We start from the raw sequence: 19,826 nt of genomic DNA, 5'->3' as shown, positions 1-19,826 counted from the left end.
AGCAATCCAATCTGTCCGTTTCAATTTTACGTAGTACACGCAACAAATAAAAAATGCCTCTCCTCCTCTGATATTGTGTGTCTTTTGGGCTAACGGTTCCTGAACATAAGTTTGCACACAGGGATCTTTGTCTTTTGTTAAAATTGCACTCGACATGACATTTTCAATCTGTGACAGCTGAGATAGGCTCCCCCTCCCCCCGTGACCTTGACGTGGATAACAAGGAGAAAACAAATGGATGAGCTTCTATAATGAAACTCTTCTTTTTGCTTCACAATTTTTCTTTATATCATAAGTCAACCTAACATTTTACACTATATGCAGGTGATAAATTGCTTCTAATTCCCTCAGTATCACAAAGTAATCTGTTCTGGAGAATGAATGACAAGTTGCTTGAATAAAATACCAATTTTAACTCATGACCCCAGAGATGTCAATGTGCAATGTCCCGGTATCTTTTAAGTAAGTTTCTGATCTCGATAATTCTGCTCTGAGGCATTCGACGCTTCCCTTTGCACACACTTGCCTTTATTCACTGCAGAGCCCAATGCTCTAACCAGTGATTGGACTAGAAAACTGACAGTTTCTTTAAATGTCACGTGCTCATCCAGCCTTAAGACAACATATTTTTACTTCTAATCAGAACACGACAGCTCCATTGATCCAAGATTACAATGTACTCACTTCTCTCCAACTATTTATTTTTTAGAATCTAAAACATACTATTTGTTTTTTAACTTCTATTTCCAGCACATTCCACAAAAATGCAGCATGAGCTGTCAAGTGCATCTAAGCCATTTGTTATGTCGCACTCACATCCTGAGTAAGCACAATGTTGCTCATGTCAGCCCATGTTTTTTATAGATATGCCCATAAAAGTCTTTATAACAATATATCTTTTTTTTTTATAAAGACAAAGAAACACCTTAAAGTCAGATATGATAATAAAAACTATGTTAATGATGTTGGCTAATAGTGCTAACATTAGCTTTACAAGCTAAAAAGATGAACAACTTAAAAGCCATAAAAATCTGAAGATTTGTTTGTTTTTAGGGCTTAAAACATTAAAATGAAGTGGGAATGAAGTTTAATCAACGACTTTACCAACCCCTTTCTAACTAGTGATCCAAACACCTTGATACAGTCGATGTATATTCATTGACTGTATTCAAGCCAGTAAAAATCAATTCTGGGTTAAATAAATCAATAAATGATTAAAAAAAAATAAAATAAAATAATTTATGTCCCAGATATGGAGGTATAATAAGAAACAAACAAAATAAATAAAAATGCAAAAATCAAGTAAAAAAAAAAATTGGTTGCACAACAGCTGACAAGAAGAGACTACAGAGGGTCATCAGAACTGCAGAGAAGGTGATCGGCTGTCCACTCCCCTCCCTGGACTTAATTGCCAGCTCAAGATGTCTCTCCAGAGCCAGGGCAATTATAAAGGACCACCTCCATCCTAACCACCACTTCTTCAACATCCTGCCCTCTGGAAAAAGGCTCAGATCCATCAGGTGCAAAACCAACAGACTAAAAAACAGCTTCTTCCGGTGGGCTGTCAGAACTCTTAATGCAAACTAAGAGTGTGTAAAGACTTCCCCAACACATCCACCCTGACACTGCTGTTGATCACCTATGTGCAATATCTCAGTCTTTCCATGTTCTGTGCAATAGTTTTGGCTCATGTGCAATTATGTTGGTCCCAGTCTGTTTCAATGTTTCCTACACATACACCATGTATATAGTTCCACTCACATATGTATACATATGTGAGTGGAATGTGTGCGTGAATGGGTGGATGACTGGATATGTAAAGCGCTTTGGGGTCCTTAGGGACTAGTAAGGCGCTATATAAATACAGGCCATTTACCATATACACGTTTTTTTATTTTATTCTATTTATTTAATTATTTATTTATTTTCCGCCTTCGTTGTATATTGGTTTCTCTTCTTACTTTAGCACCTTTGTGGTTCAGCTACCCAATTTCGCTGTGCAAGAAACTGCACAATGACAATAAAAAGCTCTAAGTCTCTAAACAGGTGAAGTTCAGTTAGGATCTGTAAGCAAACTAACACTTGGGAGTTTTCAAGAGCTGCATATTAAATCATATAAAAGTTACATCGTTGTGAAATAAAACATCAGGTTGTCATAGCTAGAGCGGTTACATGTCTAGTCAAGCATCATAGTCCCTCTTCAGTTATAGTTACATGATGCAAAGTGCTGCATATTTCAATGGCATTTTAAACATGATTTCACTGATAACTTATTAAACACAAAACATGTGTTATAGTTTTGTTTTTTGTTTTTTTAGCTTTTTAAAGGCTCTTAAACTACACACAAACTATTTGTTTGGCCAGTATTTACAGTCATCCATTACAGTGTGCTCAGTTTAGAAACGTTTTTTTCTGTTGTTTAATCAACGAGTCACCAGGACGATACCTGCTCACCACAAAGATAGAATCAAGATGGTTGCAGCACCTTGTCACCATAATAAAGGATAGCACAGCTACATGGCACAGCTCGGTTTATATAACCAGAATATCCAGGTTTCTTTATCACAGAGTAAAACCCTGCTACCACTTATTGCTTTTTTGTCATATTTAATCAAACTGTGTAGACTTTCACCTTTATTTTCACACTTTTTTGAATAACATTTATTAGAAAAATGTAAAGGAAAAAAGTTAAATTGCGGTGGAAAAAAGATTTCCATTTATATTCTAAGATAAACTCTCGGCACCACAGAAAGGTCACAGTCTGAAATTAATAAACTGGATTATTGGATTCCCCCCCCCTAATTTTTCCTGATAAAACAACCTCGTTCTCAGTTTTCATCACTAAACTATTCATTTCTGACCAAAGGCTTTGATTTGAACACAAATTAAAGCCAAAGAGACTGATGAGACTGGCATAGATATCCAATAAGACAAAACACGGACATTATTTTACTTTATCTCATTAGTTAGTCCATAACTTACATTTATTTTGTCTCTCATGGTGGCAAACAAGGAGTTAACAAGAAAGTGTGCACCTATAAATAAACACATGCAGCTGGTATTTTGAGAGGTGGGAGCAGAAAGTCAGACTGACAGCATTTGCAGGTGTAGAGAAAATCTGTATCTTTATATCATAGTTGAATCTTTTGATGTTTGTTAAATATTCTAATAAATTATTAAATAAAAACTTGGCTGTTTGGGCTGTTGGTTTGTATTTTGGCTTTTTAGGGCTGCAAGTGAAAACCATTTAAACACAAAAGTAGAGCATAGAACAAAAAAACAACAACAACAAAAATGTGTGCAATGAGCCTCAAGGTTTAAACATTTTAAAACCCACGGGTACATTGTCCATGTGACAAAACATTCAAACAGCAACAACAGTGTTTGTCGACACCTGAAGGCGGCTGTCGTGCGCTTACCTGAAACCGGGACAGATTTTGGGGACCTCGCAGTCCCTCTCTTCTTCGAGCACCTCTGGACATTCCTGCCCTCCGTTGGATGGCATCTGGATGATAAGACGTTTCCTTGATTGCTTTTTCTTCACAGCAACACCAGCTGAAGGGACGCAGACAATTAATGAATTAAATTAAGAAATATGTATGGAAAAGTGATGAGAAAAATGTCAAAATGATAAGCTGACTGCTCTGTTAATAGTCCTTGAAGAATGGACTCGGAGATTGCAACTGCCAATTCTAATTGGACAGCTAGCGTCAAAAGCGCACACTTGTGATTACTGGGGAGATCAAGCCAACAACGATGATGCGGAAAAATCCCATTAGACCTTGGAACTGACTCAGATTAAATTTATGGTATTTACATGTGTGGCGATGCCCTCGAGTAGTTCATTAAGTTGAAACAAGCCTCTGGATAGCCCTATACCCTGCTTCAAACCTTTCTACGTGGGCGGCGTGTAATTCTCTGCACAAGGTTAAGATATCAACAGCATCAAATTAAAATGCACTGCCACCAGTAAAGCATGCTTAGACCAAAGCGATTTATGCCACCGTGTCACAGGTGGAGGTCATCAAAATACGGATGATAATGATTTTCAGTCGTAAATCAACTTAATGTTTTTGCCACCACTCAACAGCTTGGGCAATGGCCGCCTGACGAAGGTGACTTCATCTGAAAACGTCTTCCTTTCACCGCTTCAAAACAACAACACCGACCACTCTCTGGCAAGCAGACTTGCCAGGCCCACTAACGGAGGTCAGCCCAAATGTTGTCCTACATGCCAGTCTATCAAATTAATGATCTGTAACGAGGCATGAGTGCATGTGTTTATGTGACAGTCATTGTCTTCAGCTCAGTGTAGGCCAACCCAACTCTAGAGTTGTTGCACTTAGTCAATTAAAATTAGCTTCTGTGTTTTCCATTTTGTTATCTTTTATTATTATGTTATTACCGGCATATTATTGTCACCTCTCAACTATGATTGGAAATGTTGTGACTATCCTGAAACCACCAAGGCCTGACTGACTGACTGTTTGGCACAACTTCACCCACTTCCAAGAAAATCTAAAGAGGTCCAGCAACATTTTCAGTATAAAGAACAATTTAATGATTTGACCACTTTATTTCAGCTTGCAGCCTTCATCAGGGCAAAACATATTACAGACCACATTTTAAAAAGCAAAAAAAATAAACAACCAATCACATGTGTTCAACGTGCTCATCCACCAACCAACTATAAAACATAAAACCTGGGTCACACCCTGTTTAGCATTTAAACAGGACAAATCTAAATGAAGGGCAGTGTTTTAAGTTTTCCCCATCAATGTCATATACAACCAGTACAAGTGACACAAAAACAAAAAATAGAATGAATAAAAGTAACATGTATGTAGATGCTTATTATTTAAAAGTACAAGCTAAGAAAATGTAAAAAAAATAAGAGAAAAAAAACATGAGAATGAAATTAAGGATACATCATGAAAATACAATACCATAAATAATTGAAAAATGGTTTAATGGGAAAGTTGTCGGAGAGGACTTAACTTCTTTAGACTTTATGTTCTTCTGTGTGTGCAAAGAAGCAGGGAAGTTGTGCCGGAAACTTTGTTTCTTCAATACTCTTGAATTTTTTAACAGCAGCAACAAAAGTTATCTCTGAGCATGAATCTTTGTCTTTTCCTTCATACCTGCATCACATGTAATTGGACACGTTGCCCAGTCACTGAATGGGGTCATGATACAGTCCTTCTTACAGGGCAGCTGGCATGGTCTCATTGTGCTTGGGCGAGGACCGTCTGGACACCTAAGCAAAAACAAAATCTCTTTATACATTCATCAAAACACGAGAGCAAGAAGTGTCCGTGAAGGTTCTCAGTCATCCAGGTCATCGTAGTCAAAGGAGCTTGCAAAGAAAAGCGTCTGGACTTCTTTAAGTTGCTTGAAGACGTTTCACCTCTCATCCAAGAAGCTTCTTCAGTTCTAAGGTCAAATGGTGGGGAGTCCCAGATTTAAACCTAGTGGGAGTATCCCCCCACAGAGGGACAAAAGGACCCCCTGATGATCCTCTAATCGCTTGAGCCAAGGTGTGGAACTGGGTGTGGGTCCCAATCAGCCAGAGTTTCGGGTGAGCTCGTTGTGAAACCTGGCCCCAACTTATCATGCGAATTCCTGAGGTCAGATGGCCCAGGATGTGAGTGGGCGTTAAGGCGTCTGGGAAGGGATCTCACCCAGTTCCACACCTTGGCTCAGGTGATTAGAGGATCATCACGGGGTCCTTTTGTCCCTCTGTGGGGGGAAACTCCCACTAGGTTTAAATCTGGGACTCTCCACCATTTGACCTTAGAACTGAAGAAGCTTCTCGGATGAAGGTGAAACGTCTTCAAGCAACTTAAAGAAGTCCAGTCTTTGCAAGCTCCTTTGACGAGAGCATGAAGTCTAAACCTAAAAAGTTTTACTCCTAAGAAAATAGTAATTTTGATAAAACCAATGTATCTGACTAAATCTTTAATCTGTGGGTGCTGAGCAAGAACACTTCTTATGGACTCTTTCCCTGCACTGGTTGTGTTACGTTGCCACAGCTCTCTACCAAACGGGCAGAGAAGCAGACGCCCATGTGGACCTTCACGCTCACCCTCCAATTAAATTTATATCACTCAAACCTAAGCACACTCACAGACACCAAGAGTATAATCAAGGGCAGACTCTGTGGCGTGTGGGTTAGAATTTAAACCATTGATTTTCATTATTATCAAAAATCACAACATTTTATAGCAGGGGAATCCTTTAAACTCACTTAATGTGAATCCCTGTGAATAAAAGAAAAGAATTCATTTGCAGTAATCATAGCAGAGCAGTGGTTCTCAAAGAAGGGTCTGGAAGCTTCTGGGAGACAACAGCCACAAGGTCCATAAAAATCATTTAGCTATAAATTATAAAATTGTGCTCTATTATTTAAAAAGGGTTACAAAGAATAAAGGAAGCACTCTTCAGTGAGGCAAATTTTAGTGTTCAAAAAGCTAAATCCAGGAAATATTGCTAAATGTCTCGGGTGTCAGCATAACCCAAGACAAACAACTAAGACACTCTGTTTTCAAGTGGAATTGTATTTTTAGTTTGCTCTTTGATCATAGTGGAGAAAAAACACAAGACAGATGACAGGTGCAAATCTACAGATGGGACCAATTTATACCAAAACAAGCATACTGTGTCCTTTACTCCCACCCACGTTATCTTTGAGCCAACAGAAACTCTGCTTACACAAATCACATTAATGTGTCTCATTGTATTTAGAATGAAAAACTTCAGAATATCAATCGTTTCAGTAGTATCTTGCATTAAAAATTGTATCAGAAATAATATTTATAATTTTGAGAGATCTCTGGAAAATTGGATCCCCTGCAAAAAGTCATTGGCTACAGATAATTGAGTATGCCTGGTACTGTAGACGTAAAGAGAACCGCAGGATGAAGATAAAACAATATACGAATGTTATCACACGATGGTCCCATAAAAATATAACACGGATCTTTCATTAGCACTCATATAAACATCATGCTTTTGTCCAGTGTTTCATTTGGCTTTCTAATAGGGTTTCTTTTCAAAATAAAAGAGCTTTAAAATATATTTTTATTGACTGCGTGCGTGATCACTGCTGCAAAACATGATGGTTTATTTAAGATATCAGAACTTGTAATGAGGGAAAAATTGAACTGGGTAACATTTAGATCTTCATGGCTCTTTTGATCTTTTGGCGAAGCATTTTACAGATATCAAAGGAGTTGCCAAACATGTGATTTTGTGATTTCTGGAATTGAATTTAACATATTTGCAGGCCTATAACCAAAAAATATAGTGTGTAGATTTAGCTGTATTATTTTTACCCCAACTTAAACCCACCCCCTATAGATTTTGGCATTTGTACCTAAAAAGACCAAGCTGACACTTAACCATGACAGTTAAAAATATAAACCATGCACTCACGCTTTAATAAATATCAACTGAGAGGCTTGATGCAGCAATCATCTGGGTAGTGCTCGAATACACAATGTAATTATTCTCGCCTCAATCTAGGGCAATAAAAACCTCTGTAATTACTTTCACTTTATGACTGATGTATGCCATCTGGATGACACATAGGAAAGGGATGGTTGTGTAACCCACCAGAGCATTGTTAGCATCCCAGGTTTGTTTTACAGTAATATATCTCTGTGAGGAAACTTTAACTCACTGAGCTAAAGTCAGCCAACAGGCCTGAGGATAAAACGTCCAGTTTAAATGGATTCAGCTATCAGTGAGTAATAATCCTCGTGGTCAAGCCGAGGTTTTTCAAAACAGAGGTTATGTTTAATCTTCAGGTCCCCTGTGCATAAACGAGACAAAGATAAATAGGTCACGACAAACCTGCTGGAAGACATCTTATCTGATCTCTCGCTGCTCTTGCAGTTGGACGTTATGACTATGTTTCCTCATCCCACTGCTGACTTCTGATCATCTGGGTCAGGTTTAACGCTCTTTTGAATTAGTGTTCTCCACTGGGTGTTTCATACTCGTTAGCATGGTGTTATCAGAGAAATGATAGGGAGCCTCCCTGGCAAAATGTAATATTGCAACAGCAACACAAGGAGAGATTTATTTTTAATACCAATAGACAGAGCTAAATCCCTCTTGAGCGGAACAAATCCTCGGTTGTCTTCATAAAAGTGAATGGTCCCCAGGAAAAAAACAGCTGTGGGGAGGATACATTTATGTCTTCTGTTTTTAACTGATAGCCGGGTCCATAAAGAAGGAAATAAACAGGTGTCTCTCTTGAGAACACTTCAACACGATGGGAAGCTGTTAAGAACTAGTGAACCTGCTCCCGCAAAACAATCTCCACACTCGACCCCAGCATGAACAAGGGTTTTATCATTTTCTCAAGAGCCTGTAGGGATCAACACGTTCTCCATCAAGGGAGACCTGGCACAGAGAAAACACAAGCAGCATAAAGATATCTTCAAGATCTAAATAGAATCAAAGTGTATATAGAAACCAACACCAGCATAATAATCAAGTACTAGATCTCAAACATGTACCAACCCAAATTAATCAATAAAATAAGTACTTCTTATTTGGTTAGGAGGAACTCACCAAAACAAAGTGCTGATTATGACACCATTAAACAAGCACTTAATGTGAAGGTGTGGAAACATTTCTCAAAAAGAAACAGGAGGAAAAAGGGGAGCTGGGAAGGAAGAGGGCTGCAAAGAGGTGCTATGGAAGCTGCACCAACATCCTCCTTGCAGTTGATTTGGCAGCTAGCACTTTGTTGTGGACGGTCATAGCTTGCATGAAAGATGTTGACTTGTCTGCAAACACTGTTCAGAAGGTACATCTTTTACTCTAGAATTACTCTAGAAACAGTCTGCATTTCTGGTTTGTGTTGTACTTTTTACAGTTTCTGTACTGCATGGTGAGTACTGACAGATACGTGGATGTCTTCCATTCAAAGTGTGAGAAGCTGTGGCAAGTTTTTGCTAATTACCAAAGCAATTTCAAGGAGGTTTCAGGGCAGCACTGTAACCAACAACTTCCTGCAACCATTTCCCAACTAACTGCTAGGGAAACATTATTTCTTACCAGAGCTAGAGGGTCGTTATTTGGGCTTGTGTGACTGCAGTCTTAAATAGCATTCCTCATTATGAAATTTGCCAATAGAAAGGTTATGGAACTGATCAGTTGCTCAGTTATTGGTTAACTTGACTTTTGTGGCCTCCCTGAATTCAAGCTATGTTCAAACTAGACGCAGTTTGCAGAAACATAGTGACCAGAGACCATAGAACAGCAATGACATTTTATGACTTCAAGCGACTATGGGAAAAATAACCACTGGCAATGGGAAGAGGGAGAGCAAGAAAATATTTTTCTCAATTTCCAGGCGAGTGGCTAAAGTGATTACCAATTAGAGAGAAGAATACTGTTGATTGATATGTGACCTGGGAGTAACTACATTACAGGGTCACCTAGGCAACTGGGGCCAGGGATGTTTGCAAGCAACCACCCGTCTTTTTCTAAGCAATGGGTGATGAGTGTACCACTTCCAGTGTGTATGCAGTTCAATAGCATGCATGAATTATTGGACTTCTTCTGTTTACTTATTGATTCCTTGAATATGTGTCAAAGACAACCCTCTCTCTATCTCATTTGGGATTTCTTTAATACTGTGACACAAACACAAAAGTCTTAAACAGATGAGATTAAACCTCTGATCTTGTTAAATTCTTCTCATACTCAAAAATGATAAAAGTCAGAGCATGAATTATAGTTTAACCCTTTTGGGATTGTGAAATCTGAAAAAGCCATGATAGTTCTGTTTAAGGTTAAATACTACAACTTAAATACAACTTCAGTTTTGCCTTCGATCGAGGAGAAACACTGTGAATACTAAGAGAGACCTTAGAGGACGAAACAACTCCTTTCTGAATTGCAGACTGCTTGCCTTTTCGATTTCACCTTTTCAGTGTTCCCTTTGGGTCTCAACACACAAACAAGCGAGCGTATGTTCTGGTGAAGGCGGCCTTTACCGGAACAACAATCTTGATTGGTGTTTCAAATGCCTCAAACAACTCGTGTTTACATTTTCCTGTGAGAATGAACTATGGCTGTTGTTTCTCAGAAGCAGGTGGAGTCTGTGATTAAAAAAACGTGCGTTCACATCTCATTTTGAGTCAACACTGAAGGCTTTTTTCAACCAAAACTATGATCTTTTCTAAACTATAACAAAGATGCCCTGCTTCCCCCAGCAAACAAAACCTAAACAAGCAATCACTGCTTCCTGTCAAAACTTGGACAGCACTGCAAACACAACACTCGCATAGAGTACCAGCTCAATTTATAGGACAAATCAGGAAAAGTTACTTTAATCATGTAAAGGCGTATATATGAATATTGTGGGACACATTTTTAGACCATTAAGTGTCTACAAAAGGCACATTGGAACATACAGGACGGACTTTTATCCTGCAGTTACATGAGACGTAACCTTTACAATACTACCCAACTCCAGGTTGAAGTTAGTTCAGGAGATTTAGGCTCTAACTGTAGTTACTTACAAGGTAAGGTAGGTCCACTCGGCATTGCAATTGCATAAATAAGGATTCATTCTTAAGATAGAGAGAGGATGTATACAAATGAATTCAGGGAATGGGATTTAAGTTTGAATTTGGTTCATCTGGTTCTGCCAGATGTTTCCTTCTATTGAAAGCAAGTTTTTCCACCATCGCCTAACGCTTGCTCCTAGTGGACTGTGTGATTGTTGTGGTTTTCTCTCTAATATTGTAGATTCCTTGACTCTCTAGTTTACATTACATGCATGTTTGTGAGTTCTTGTCAGCAAACAGAACTGGTTTGCTTTCCATCTGTGAATAAAATGTTGAGCTCTATTATTTTTCAATTCAGTTTATCAATGTAGTAATCACAAGTGGCCTCTCTGTGATGCAAGGTGAACTCCTAGACTGGTATAAAAGTGGGACTGTGTTTAGGTGTTCGGAGAATCTTAATCAAATGTCAGTGAAAGGTCACTTCTGATAGCCTTCATGTTTGAGATTTCAATTTGTGAGTTTAGAATGACTGGGAGAACACATTTATCTTTTACAATAAAAAATAAAAATGCTCTACATATAGGGCAATGAGTGGACTCATAGCATGTCTCTGTCTGCAGAGAAAACAAACCTGTGTGCCACCCACTCCCAATCCCCTCACTTATGTCTAATTATATTGTAGCCTCGCTAATGGCGGATATTATCCAAATTTAGACAATTAAAATTCAATTAAAATCCAGTTTCCAGAAAGAAAGAACGGGCAATGTTTGTTGGCAAAGCACAACACCAGCCAGAATACTTACAGCACTATGCCTGGCTGGGAGATTCACTCTGTGTGGGTGTGAAATCAAGCTATAATATTGTTATTTATGCATTTTTCTATCATGTGTACATTTTATCATTCCAGTGTGTTTTCTTTCGTTTTTCTCCTGGTGTCATTGTTGTCTTTAATATTCAATTTATTTATCCTTGCTTGTCACGTTGATTTTATTGTTCGTTCGAGGAATAAAATTCTTATTTACTAGGTGCTTGGGGTATAATATCCCAGCCGCACAATTTCCTATTCTAGTCTTTCCTCTTTCTGTGTCTTCACTTGCGTATATCACTGGGGAAATGCTCTTCACTGAAATGAATCCAATAATAGCATCTGGTTTAAACTGACTTGCTGGTTCCAGTCAGTGTCACAAACTCATTATGATGTTTAAACGTAATGATTTGTAGTGAGCCGAAGACATAGCACTGGGAGCTTGTCCCAAAGCACGACATCAAGATGAGCAGCCAGGCTAATGCTCATGTTTTGCTTGCCGCTATTAACGCGATGAGTAATCTGTTCAGCGAGAGGCTGTTTTCAAAAAACGAGCAGATGGTTGAACAGGATGAAGATTCAAAGCAAAGAAATGTCAGTAGCTTTAAGTGTACGCACACAAAAACATGGTCTGGTGGGAAAAGATAAGGCCTAATTAATTTCATTATCAAAACTATGGACAACAAACAAGAACATCATTAGTTTAATTTAGCATAAAAGTAGTGCAGTTCTTCAAGGACCCTTTCACTAGCATCTTATGGCCCTCCGTCTCGAGGGCTTTTAGCTATCTATCATAGTCAGAACCAGAGTAAACACAACCTCCGTTAGAAAACATGGCAGGAAGATGATTGACTGGGCTTAATACAGCTACTGTCCAACATCATAATCATGAATCATTCATTTTCACAAATTCCACAGCATCAATGTGATTATACAAACGCACAGTCGGTGTGTGTCAGCACACACTGTCAGAATCAATAAGCAGACGTTATTGTTTTTTTCCCCTCACACCACAACAGCTTTCTCAATAGGGATGATCGCAGCCCAAGCCCGAGGCACTGACATATTTGTCTCTGTTGTGTCTTTGGGCTTTGACAGTCACTGTTTGTGTATGTGTTGCTTGCGCATGTGCGACTGTGTGTACGAGGGTGACATGCACTCTGTGAGGTTCGCTGCCTGAGACTGTGGGAGGAAGATAGCACAGATCCATCTGTGAATGAGACGGGGCACATCTGCATATGGAGGGTTCGGGCGGCCATGTTTGTTTGTTTTGCTGGGATCCCATGGGTGCACTGATCAAGAGTACCTGCCAGTTACATTGTGCCAGATGAAGACATGTAGAGCAGGAAAAAACACAAACAACAACAACAAAAAAAACATCCGTGTCTACTTACTCCTAGGAAAAAAATGCCAGCGATGAAAACAAGGCCTGGAAACCAGAGCCGTCACAACATTCTGGACAAGGAAAAAGTGGTGTAAAATAACGTGCTTTTATAAAACAGTTAATTTAATCTCGAGGGGTTATTATAAAATAACAAGGGCAGACTACAACAACGTGACAAGTTAAGGGAAAAATTGGATAAATAATTGGAAAAAAAGGAATGCAAATGGCTAAAGGCATGAGAGATTAAAAAAATGTTATGGTCTTTGAAATTTCATCACATCACAACTAGGGATGGGTACCGGTATCCGGTGCCATGATGGCACCAGTTCTGACATAAACGGTAGTAACCAGACCGAAAAGCAGCGCACATTTCGGTGCTTTATTTCGGTGCTTTTTTTTCCTGAGATGTCATACACTTTAGATTCTAGCCAATCATTTTACCTTTCCGAGGACAGTAGGCGGGTCCAGGTACATACATTCCTGGGCTACAGATTAAAAATGCCCAAGGCGAAGCGGTCAAATTCTGTCTTTACTTCACAGCAAAAGATGCAAACTCAGCAGCCTGCAACAAGTGCTTTAAGCTGATACTGTGATACTGTGCAAAGGAGATAACACCTCGAATCTGATGAAACACCTGGCGACGTATAGCATTTTGTTAAAAGCCGAGGAATGCGCCGTATTTGATAGCTTGCTGCGAGACCTCACACCGGGCACATCTATTGCAGGTGGGTTGCCTGTTATCGGACCCGGAGTTAGCAACATCCCCCAAAAACCCGAAGAGGAGAGTCCTGGCCCCTAGCCCTGCCAGTGTAGCAGAAATGATGACGGATGATGATGCAGCAGCAGCCGTTCTTCTCTGCGTGAGTAGCTTAATGTTGTTCGTGTGTAATTTACGTTGAGTAGGCTAACCACGTTATTACATTAATGCATGAAAGGTGAACTAGCAAACACCGTCGTAGTTACATGCGGCTGTCTTCTTGTTTGATGGCAGATACTCCCTTCACCCTGGCCAAAAAGGCTAAAATGACCAAAGAAAAAGAGGGAAACAGCTAAACATGAGAGGTTTTTGGACAAAGTTGGTGTTTTTTCCATTGATTAAGCACTGCTTCCAGCCAAGAGTGATACCATAAATCCCCTATAGCTGCAGAAAAGGCTAACATTGTTATCTTTTTACAAGAAAACAGCTAAACATGAGAGGTTTTTGTTCAAAGTTTGTGTTCTTCATTCTTTAAGCACCGGTTCGAGCACCGTTTAAGCACCGGCACCGTTTCAAAAGTACCAGTTTGGTACTGGTATCGGATAAAACCTAAACGATACCCATCCCTAATCACAACATAAATGAACATATAAGGGAAAATGATGGAGCAATTATTTTTAATTATTAAACAGTTTTCCACCATCGTAAATCAGGCATTCTCTCCAACTGTTTGACTGGCGTGTAGGCTCTATAAAGGGTCACCTTGTAGGCCTTGTAGTGAGTAAATTCCCACTGTACACACTGCTATTGCACGTCTCATGATTCATCACTAGGACACATTGTCACTTATATGTGAAGGGAAATAGAGTTGTGGCTTGATTTGTATCTATGATTATATGGGAGAGAAAATGGTGTCACCTCCTTATCTGAGGGGATTAAATCAGATAAATTAATTCTTTTCAAAGTCAAAAGAAGATTGTTATTTCCACCTGCAGTTATAAGTACGGTATCGCCGTTATTTTGAGTTGTAGAATCTATAACAAGCGTCACTGAAGCTTTTTCTCAGTCCATGTGCTGGGTAAATCACACACTGCTACTAATATGTGTTTTATTAAAAGTAGACCTGATGAATCTTCTCTTGCTGAACTAATCGTTTGATTTATAGAACAAAAAGGTCAGAATTCTTTAAGCAGTGAATGGGAGGCTGTAAGGTGCTTGTACAAGCCCAAGAAAGAATCAGCGTATTAGAAAACCATAATTTGAAGCAACCGGCAACAAGAGAGAAGGAACTCGTGACAATAGATACTATACTGATAGAAAAAAGAACTGAGGTGTGTTGCGGGTTGCCAAGTGGCAGAAGCAAAGTGGCTGTGAGCAGGCTAAAGCAGCTTAAATAATGCATCCAGCAGTATAGCAGTATTTGATATTCGGATGCACTAAAGTACTTTAGCCAGGATTGTAGCTGAGCTTGACTTTTTGGCCTGTCTGAACTGACACTAGGCTTATTTTCTGCATCCCCCCCCCCCACCACACACACACACACACACACACACACACAGTAATGGATTAAAGGATTGTCCGACTAACAGAACAGCAACTGCTCGATTTTCAGTCCACACACTAATGAATGAATCTAACTTTCTCAACTCTACTAACAAGCTGTCTCACTTTAGTCTTTTCCTGTTGTTATCTCAGGGTGGTAAATATGACATAAAGTGTGGAACCATTATAAAAGATCAATTAAGTTATTTTATCTTTGTTTCATTTTTCATGTTTGTCAGAGCACATTTGATGTTTGGATTAGGAGCGGGGTCCTATAAGGTTTGATTGAGAAAAAACAGTCTCCAGAACATTAACAGAAAGAAAAGGTGGTGGTGATGGTGGTGGAGGGTGGGGGCATTTCTCTGTGTGTACTGTAAGTCGTTTTCAGTAAAATACATTGCAAATAAATAAATGAAAACCAGTGAAACTTCATCTCTTGTCACCTCTCTATGCTGTATGTGTCATATCCTTTTTTATTACTGCTGACGTCTGACTAGTGCTCGTTCCAGCTGACTCTGATTGTCTTTGTTAGGTACTTGTCACTTTTCATACAGTTTCTCTTCAAATCTGCAGTGTACAAGTTTGAGTTTGTCTTCTCATCGTGTAACACTTTTGGAGAAGCATCTGATTGTTTCTAAGTTTATACTGGATGATAACAACACCCCACATAAAGAGATAGTCTCTGAAAAAACAATACAACAAGGAACCATGAAAGGCACGGAAGCTGATTACCAAACACATGATTTCTGATAAGATCTTAACGACACGTCTCCTGCCTAAATCTGTCCTCGGGGCGACCGTGGCTCAGGGGGTTGGGAAGCGTATCTGTAACCGGAAGGTCGCCGGTTCGATCATCGGGCTCTCTGTCCTGGTCGTTGTGTCCTTGGGCAAGACACTTCACCTACCGCCTACTGGTGTTGGCCAGAGGGGCCGATGGCGCGATATGGCAGCCTCGCTTCTGTCAGTCTGCTCCAGGGAAGCTGTGGCTACAATCGTAGCTTGCCTCCACCAGTGTGTGAATGCGAGAGTGAATGAATAGTGGCATTGTAAAGCGCTTTGGGTGCCTTGAAAAGCGCTAAATAAATCCAATCCATTATTAGCAAAGCTAATTAGTGATGACCCAGAGAATAAGACAATCCATTACTGTATATCACATGTATGGGGTTGGAAGAAAGAAAGAATAATGCATTACGTTAGCATTAAGCTGCTGCTCAACCTGGTTTAACCTGGATTCAGGCACTAATGTCACCAAATTTCTTAACTTCCTTATTTGTGCTACTGATCACCTTTGTAACTGTGATATGTGATCAGTGGAAGTTCCTATTATATCTGTGCTCTTCCTGAAATATTGAAAAAGTTTCATATGCTTCTTCTTTCTGTTTTGACCAAAAACTCCTGATGCCTTTCCACCCTGTTAATTTTCTTGTGTTTCTTTAGAAACTTGCTTCAGTTAAAGTGTTGATTGCCAGTCTTTATAGCAGAGAATGTGCTGGTTGGTATATGTTAATTGGCAATTGCATTAGAAGAAGCCATCTCGGTGGCAGTGTTTGCCGCAGTAAAGTGCAAAGTCAAAGTAATTTCCGAGTGAAGAGTGAAAGTTGAGGGCAGCATCCAAAACTTTTAAGTGTTCAAGGCTAAGAAAAAGGGCAAAGTTGTGCAGTCACAGAGCCTTTTTCTGCAGTGCAATAAAGCTTGGACCCCTTCCAGTGACTGTGGCTTGAGATAAATCAACCTCAAGACTTTGAACAAGATACCGGTTTAATTATTATAATGTAACAAAAAATGTTCAATGAAATTACAGATGAAATCTCATTATGTTACTCACAAAAAAATTATAATTGAATGAATAAGTAACCAAGTCGGAAAACTATTTTTGTGCAGGAGTGTGGAGGATGAATTTAATAATTTCATAGCCAATAACAGAAACTGCTCTGAAGTCTGGTGCTAGAGCACTGAACACATCTGCGTTGCTTGCCAGATGGCAGCTGAGTGAACAGACTGCGCGGCTGTGGTGGGTATTGTCTTCTTGTATCCTTTGGGCTCTGCGGAGAAACCGCACCTCGCCGATCTCACTGATGTGGCTGAATGATTTTAATCACCCGTTGCAAATCCTTCATATACTGGCAGTGTTGGGAAGGTTACTTTTAAAATGTATTCCATTACAGATTACAGAATACATGCCCCAAAATGTATTCTGTAACGTATTCCGTTACGTTACTCAATGAGAGTAACGTATTCTGAATACTTTGGATTACTTAATATATTATCATGCTGTTTACAACTACATGAATGTACTATTGCTGTGATTTATTACTGTTACTGAAGGTCCGCGGCTCCGAACCGTAGTAAAGGGACCTCTGGCTAATACGGTGGGTTCTGTGTCGGGCTCGTAGCTGAAAATTACCTTTACTTTGTTGTCTGGGTCAAGTTTGCTTGCGAGAGACAGAGAGAGGCGTTGAAAGGCTGCTCCAAAGGAGCTTATTGTTTCGGAGGAAAACACGAACACGGTGTACAGTCGAGTTTTAATAGCTTACTTACAACTGGGCTCGTCAGGCTCTCTTCTTGGCTGCAGTGGTTATTATTATATTTACATGCTTCCAGCTCCCGTTTTTGCTCGATGACAACTCGTAATTTTCGACTCTCCTTTTTCTCCCTCCCTCGCTCACAGACACATATCGAGTATGGCAGTCCATTCTCCCTGCAGCACGGACTACACTGCCCATGATGCTACATTCTGCCTATTAGCTTAGCACAACAACAACAACAACAGGCGCTCTCTCACCCAGGAAACACGCAGAGAGAGAGCGTCACCCTGTAACCATGGCAACCGTAACGCTGCCACCTGGAACAACAGAACGTAGCTGTCAAACAAAACCCAAACAGGCCTGACCCGCCACAATATGAAACAGGGAAGTACCGCCGTGTAATCCATTTATTTCAACAAAGTAACTGTATTCTAAATACCACCTTTTTAAACGGTAACTGTAACGGAATACAGTTACTTATATTTTGTATTTTAAATACGTAACGGCGGTACATGTATTCCGTTACTCCCCAACACTGTATACTGGGCCATCCATATCCCATTCTTTGTGTCTGTGATGGTTCCAGTTAGGGTGCCTTCTACTGTTCCTCTGTAAAAGTTGACAAAAACTACTTCCGAAATTTCCTGGAGTAGTTCTCTTCCATTGAAGCTTTCTTCACCAGAGTGGAGATCTGTGAGGAGTATGGCTTTTTAGTTGTCTTTGCATCCTCTTTACTAAATGAAACAACTGTTTTGTTTTTTTTAACATGACTCTGCACTAGTTTTGATTCAACTTCTTGATTTTAACTCGCATTATTGGTTGTAATATGGTGGACGATGCTGGTGTTTTTTCACCTTAAAGTTCTCTTCATGCCTGCAAGTGCAGTCATGACTGTACAGCATGAACTGGAAGGAACTGAGCACACTGTTAAGGAATAGAGTGGAGGAGGTGTGACTGCCAATTCATACTGTCTGGATTCTGTTTGGGAGGAAGTTCAATATCCAGTTGCAAAGCACGGTATCGAATCCTGGAGTGCAGAGTTTGCCAGTCAGCTTCATGGGGGAGTATTGAATACTGAGCTGAAATTGACAAACAGAATTGTTATGTAGGTGTTTTCATTTTCAAGCTTTTTGAAGACAAGTGGACACAGCACCTTCTGTGGTTCTGTTGGTTCTCAACGTAATCTAGTGAGGGGCGAGGCTGGCACAGAAGAACCACCCTCTCAAAGCACTACTTCAGAATGGGGATCAGTGCTGGAGGGCATTCAGACTACACACTACGCACCTTTGGATAATTGCGCATGTCTTGAAACAGTGACAAAATGATATGCTAAAAATGTTAGTAATAGCGTGTTTTAGTGCATGGCCAGGTTATCAGGCCAAACAGCTTTACTCATATTCATCCTCAGGAGGATTCATCTCACAGCCTCTGTGGATACTGATAGTGGCAGGTCCTCTGGAGGTAGAGTCGACTTTACAGCTGACTCTTTGTTGAGGAGATCAAAGCGAGGGTAATATGCAGCCCATCTGGCAACGTGGGCTCACACATGGTGGGGGCGCTCCTGCTTTTGTAGCCTGTGATGCTCTGAATCGCCTGCCACGTATCCTTGGTGTTGCTGGTGTTGAGATCTCTCTCCAGTGTCTGCTTTGCCTCCTCGCCCATCGAGTACAAAAGCTTGATGCAGGCTATTGTGATGGAGCTCAGTCTCTGTGAAGATGTGGGCGCAACAATCTCTTGTATCCTATTGCTAAGCACACCTGAGACATTTTATTTTCCTAGACGTGAGCTGGAAGGAAGTTGGGTAGAGGAATAGCCTTAGGTCAAGCTTTTCTCTTTTTATTGCACTGCTTGAAGTAATCTTTGCTTTGGCTGATCTGACTGGCTGCCCTGAGAATACCAAGGGCAGAGATCATCTTAAGGTCGGCTAAACTTAATCCAATCCATGCATTTACTCTGCCATCAGTGTATTTCTGTCAAAACTAATCATGAACGTTTTTCGATGAGTGTCTTTTAGAATTAATGATTTTTTTGTGCAATAACTTGAGTGTATTTATTTACCTCATGTAAAATTCTACCTTTACTATGAAAACTCTGAGTTGCAAGTCCTTGACACACATAGGAGTGGGTCTAAATTTGGCACAGAGAAATAGAAAAACATATATATAGATTCTCTTAAAAGCTCAAATCAAATAAGCATTTTGGCTCAGAACCATTTTTCTATACCTAACTTTGAGGATCAATAACATTTGATATACTTAATATTAGTTTTTCAGTATTAAAACTGCACCAATGCACCAAAAACGAGAGAGAATAAAACAAAAATGTGGTCAAATTCAGGGGAGCT

At 39.8% G+C, this 19,826-nt stretch overlaps 1 protein-coding gene across 1 annotated transcript in view; it reads right to left on the bottom strand.

The window, feature by feature from the left end:
- thsd7ab (thrombospondin, type I, domain containing 7Ab) overlaps positions 1-19,826 on the bottom strand; it is a 214,462-nt gene that overhangs the window by 77,221 nt on the left and 117,415 nt on the right. Inside the window, exons 12-13 of the mRNA XM_087848450.1 lie at positions 5,142-5,257; positions 3,420-3,555 (exon numbers count right to left, since the gene is read on the bottom strand). Of these exons, the coding sequence (XP_087704576.1) occupies positions 3,420-3,555; positions 5,142-5,257 (252 nt within the window). The remainder of the gene's footprint in view (positions 1-3,419; positions 3,556-5,141; positions 5,258-19,826) is intronic.

The sequence above is a fragment of the Neolamprologus brichardi genome, chromosome 11, assembly GCF_056152115.1.
Source record: "Neolamprologus brichardi isolate AB-2024 chromosome 11, ASM5615211v1, whole genome shotgun sequence".
In the NCBI taxonomy this organism is placed as follows: Eukaryota; Metazoa; Chordata; class Actinopteri; order Cichliformes; family Cichlidae; genus Neolamprologus; species Neolamprologus brichardi.
The sequence above is the reverse complement of the archived record's forward strand: the minus strand, read 5'-3'. Positions and strand labels throughout refer to the sequence as shown.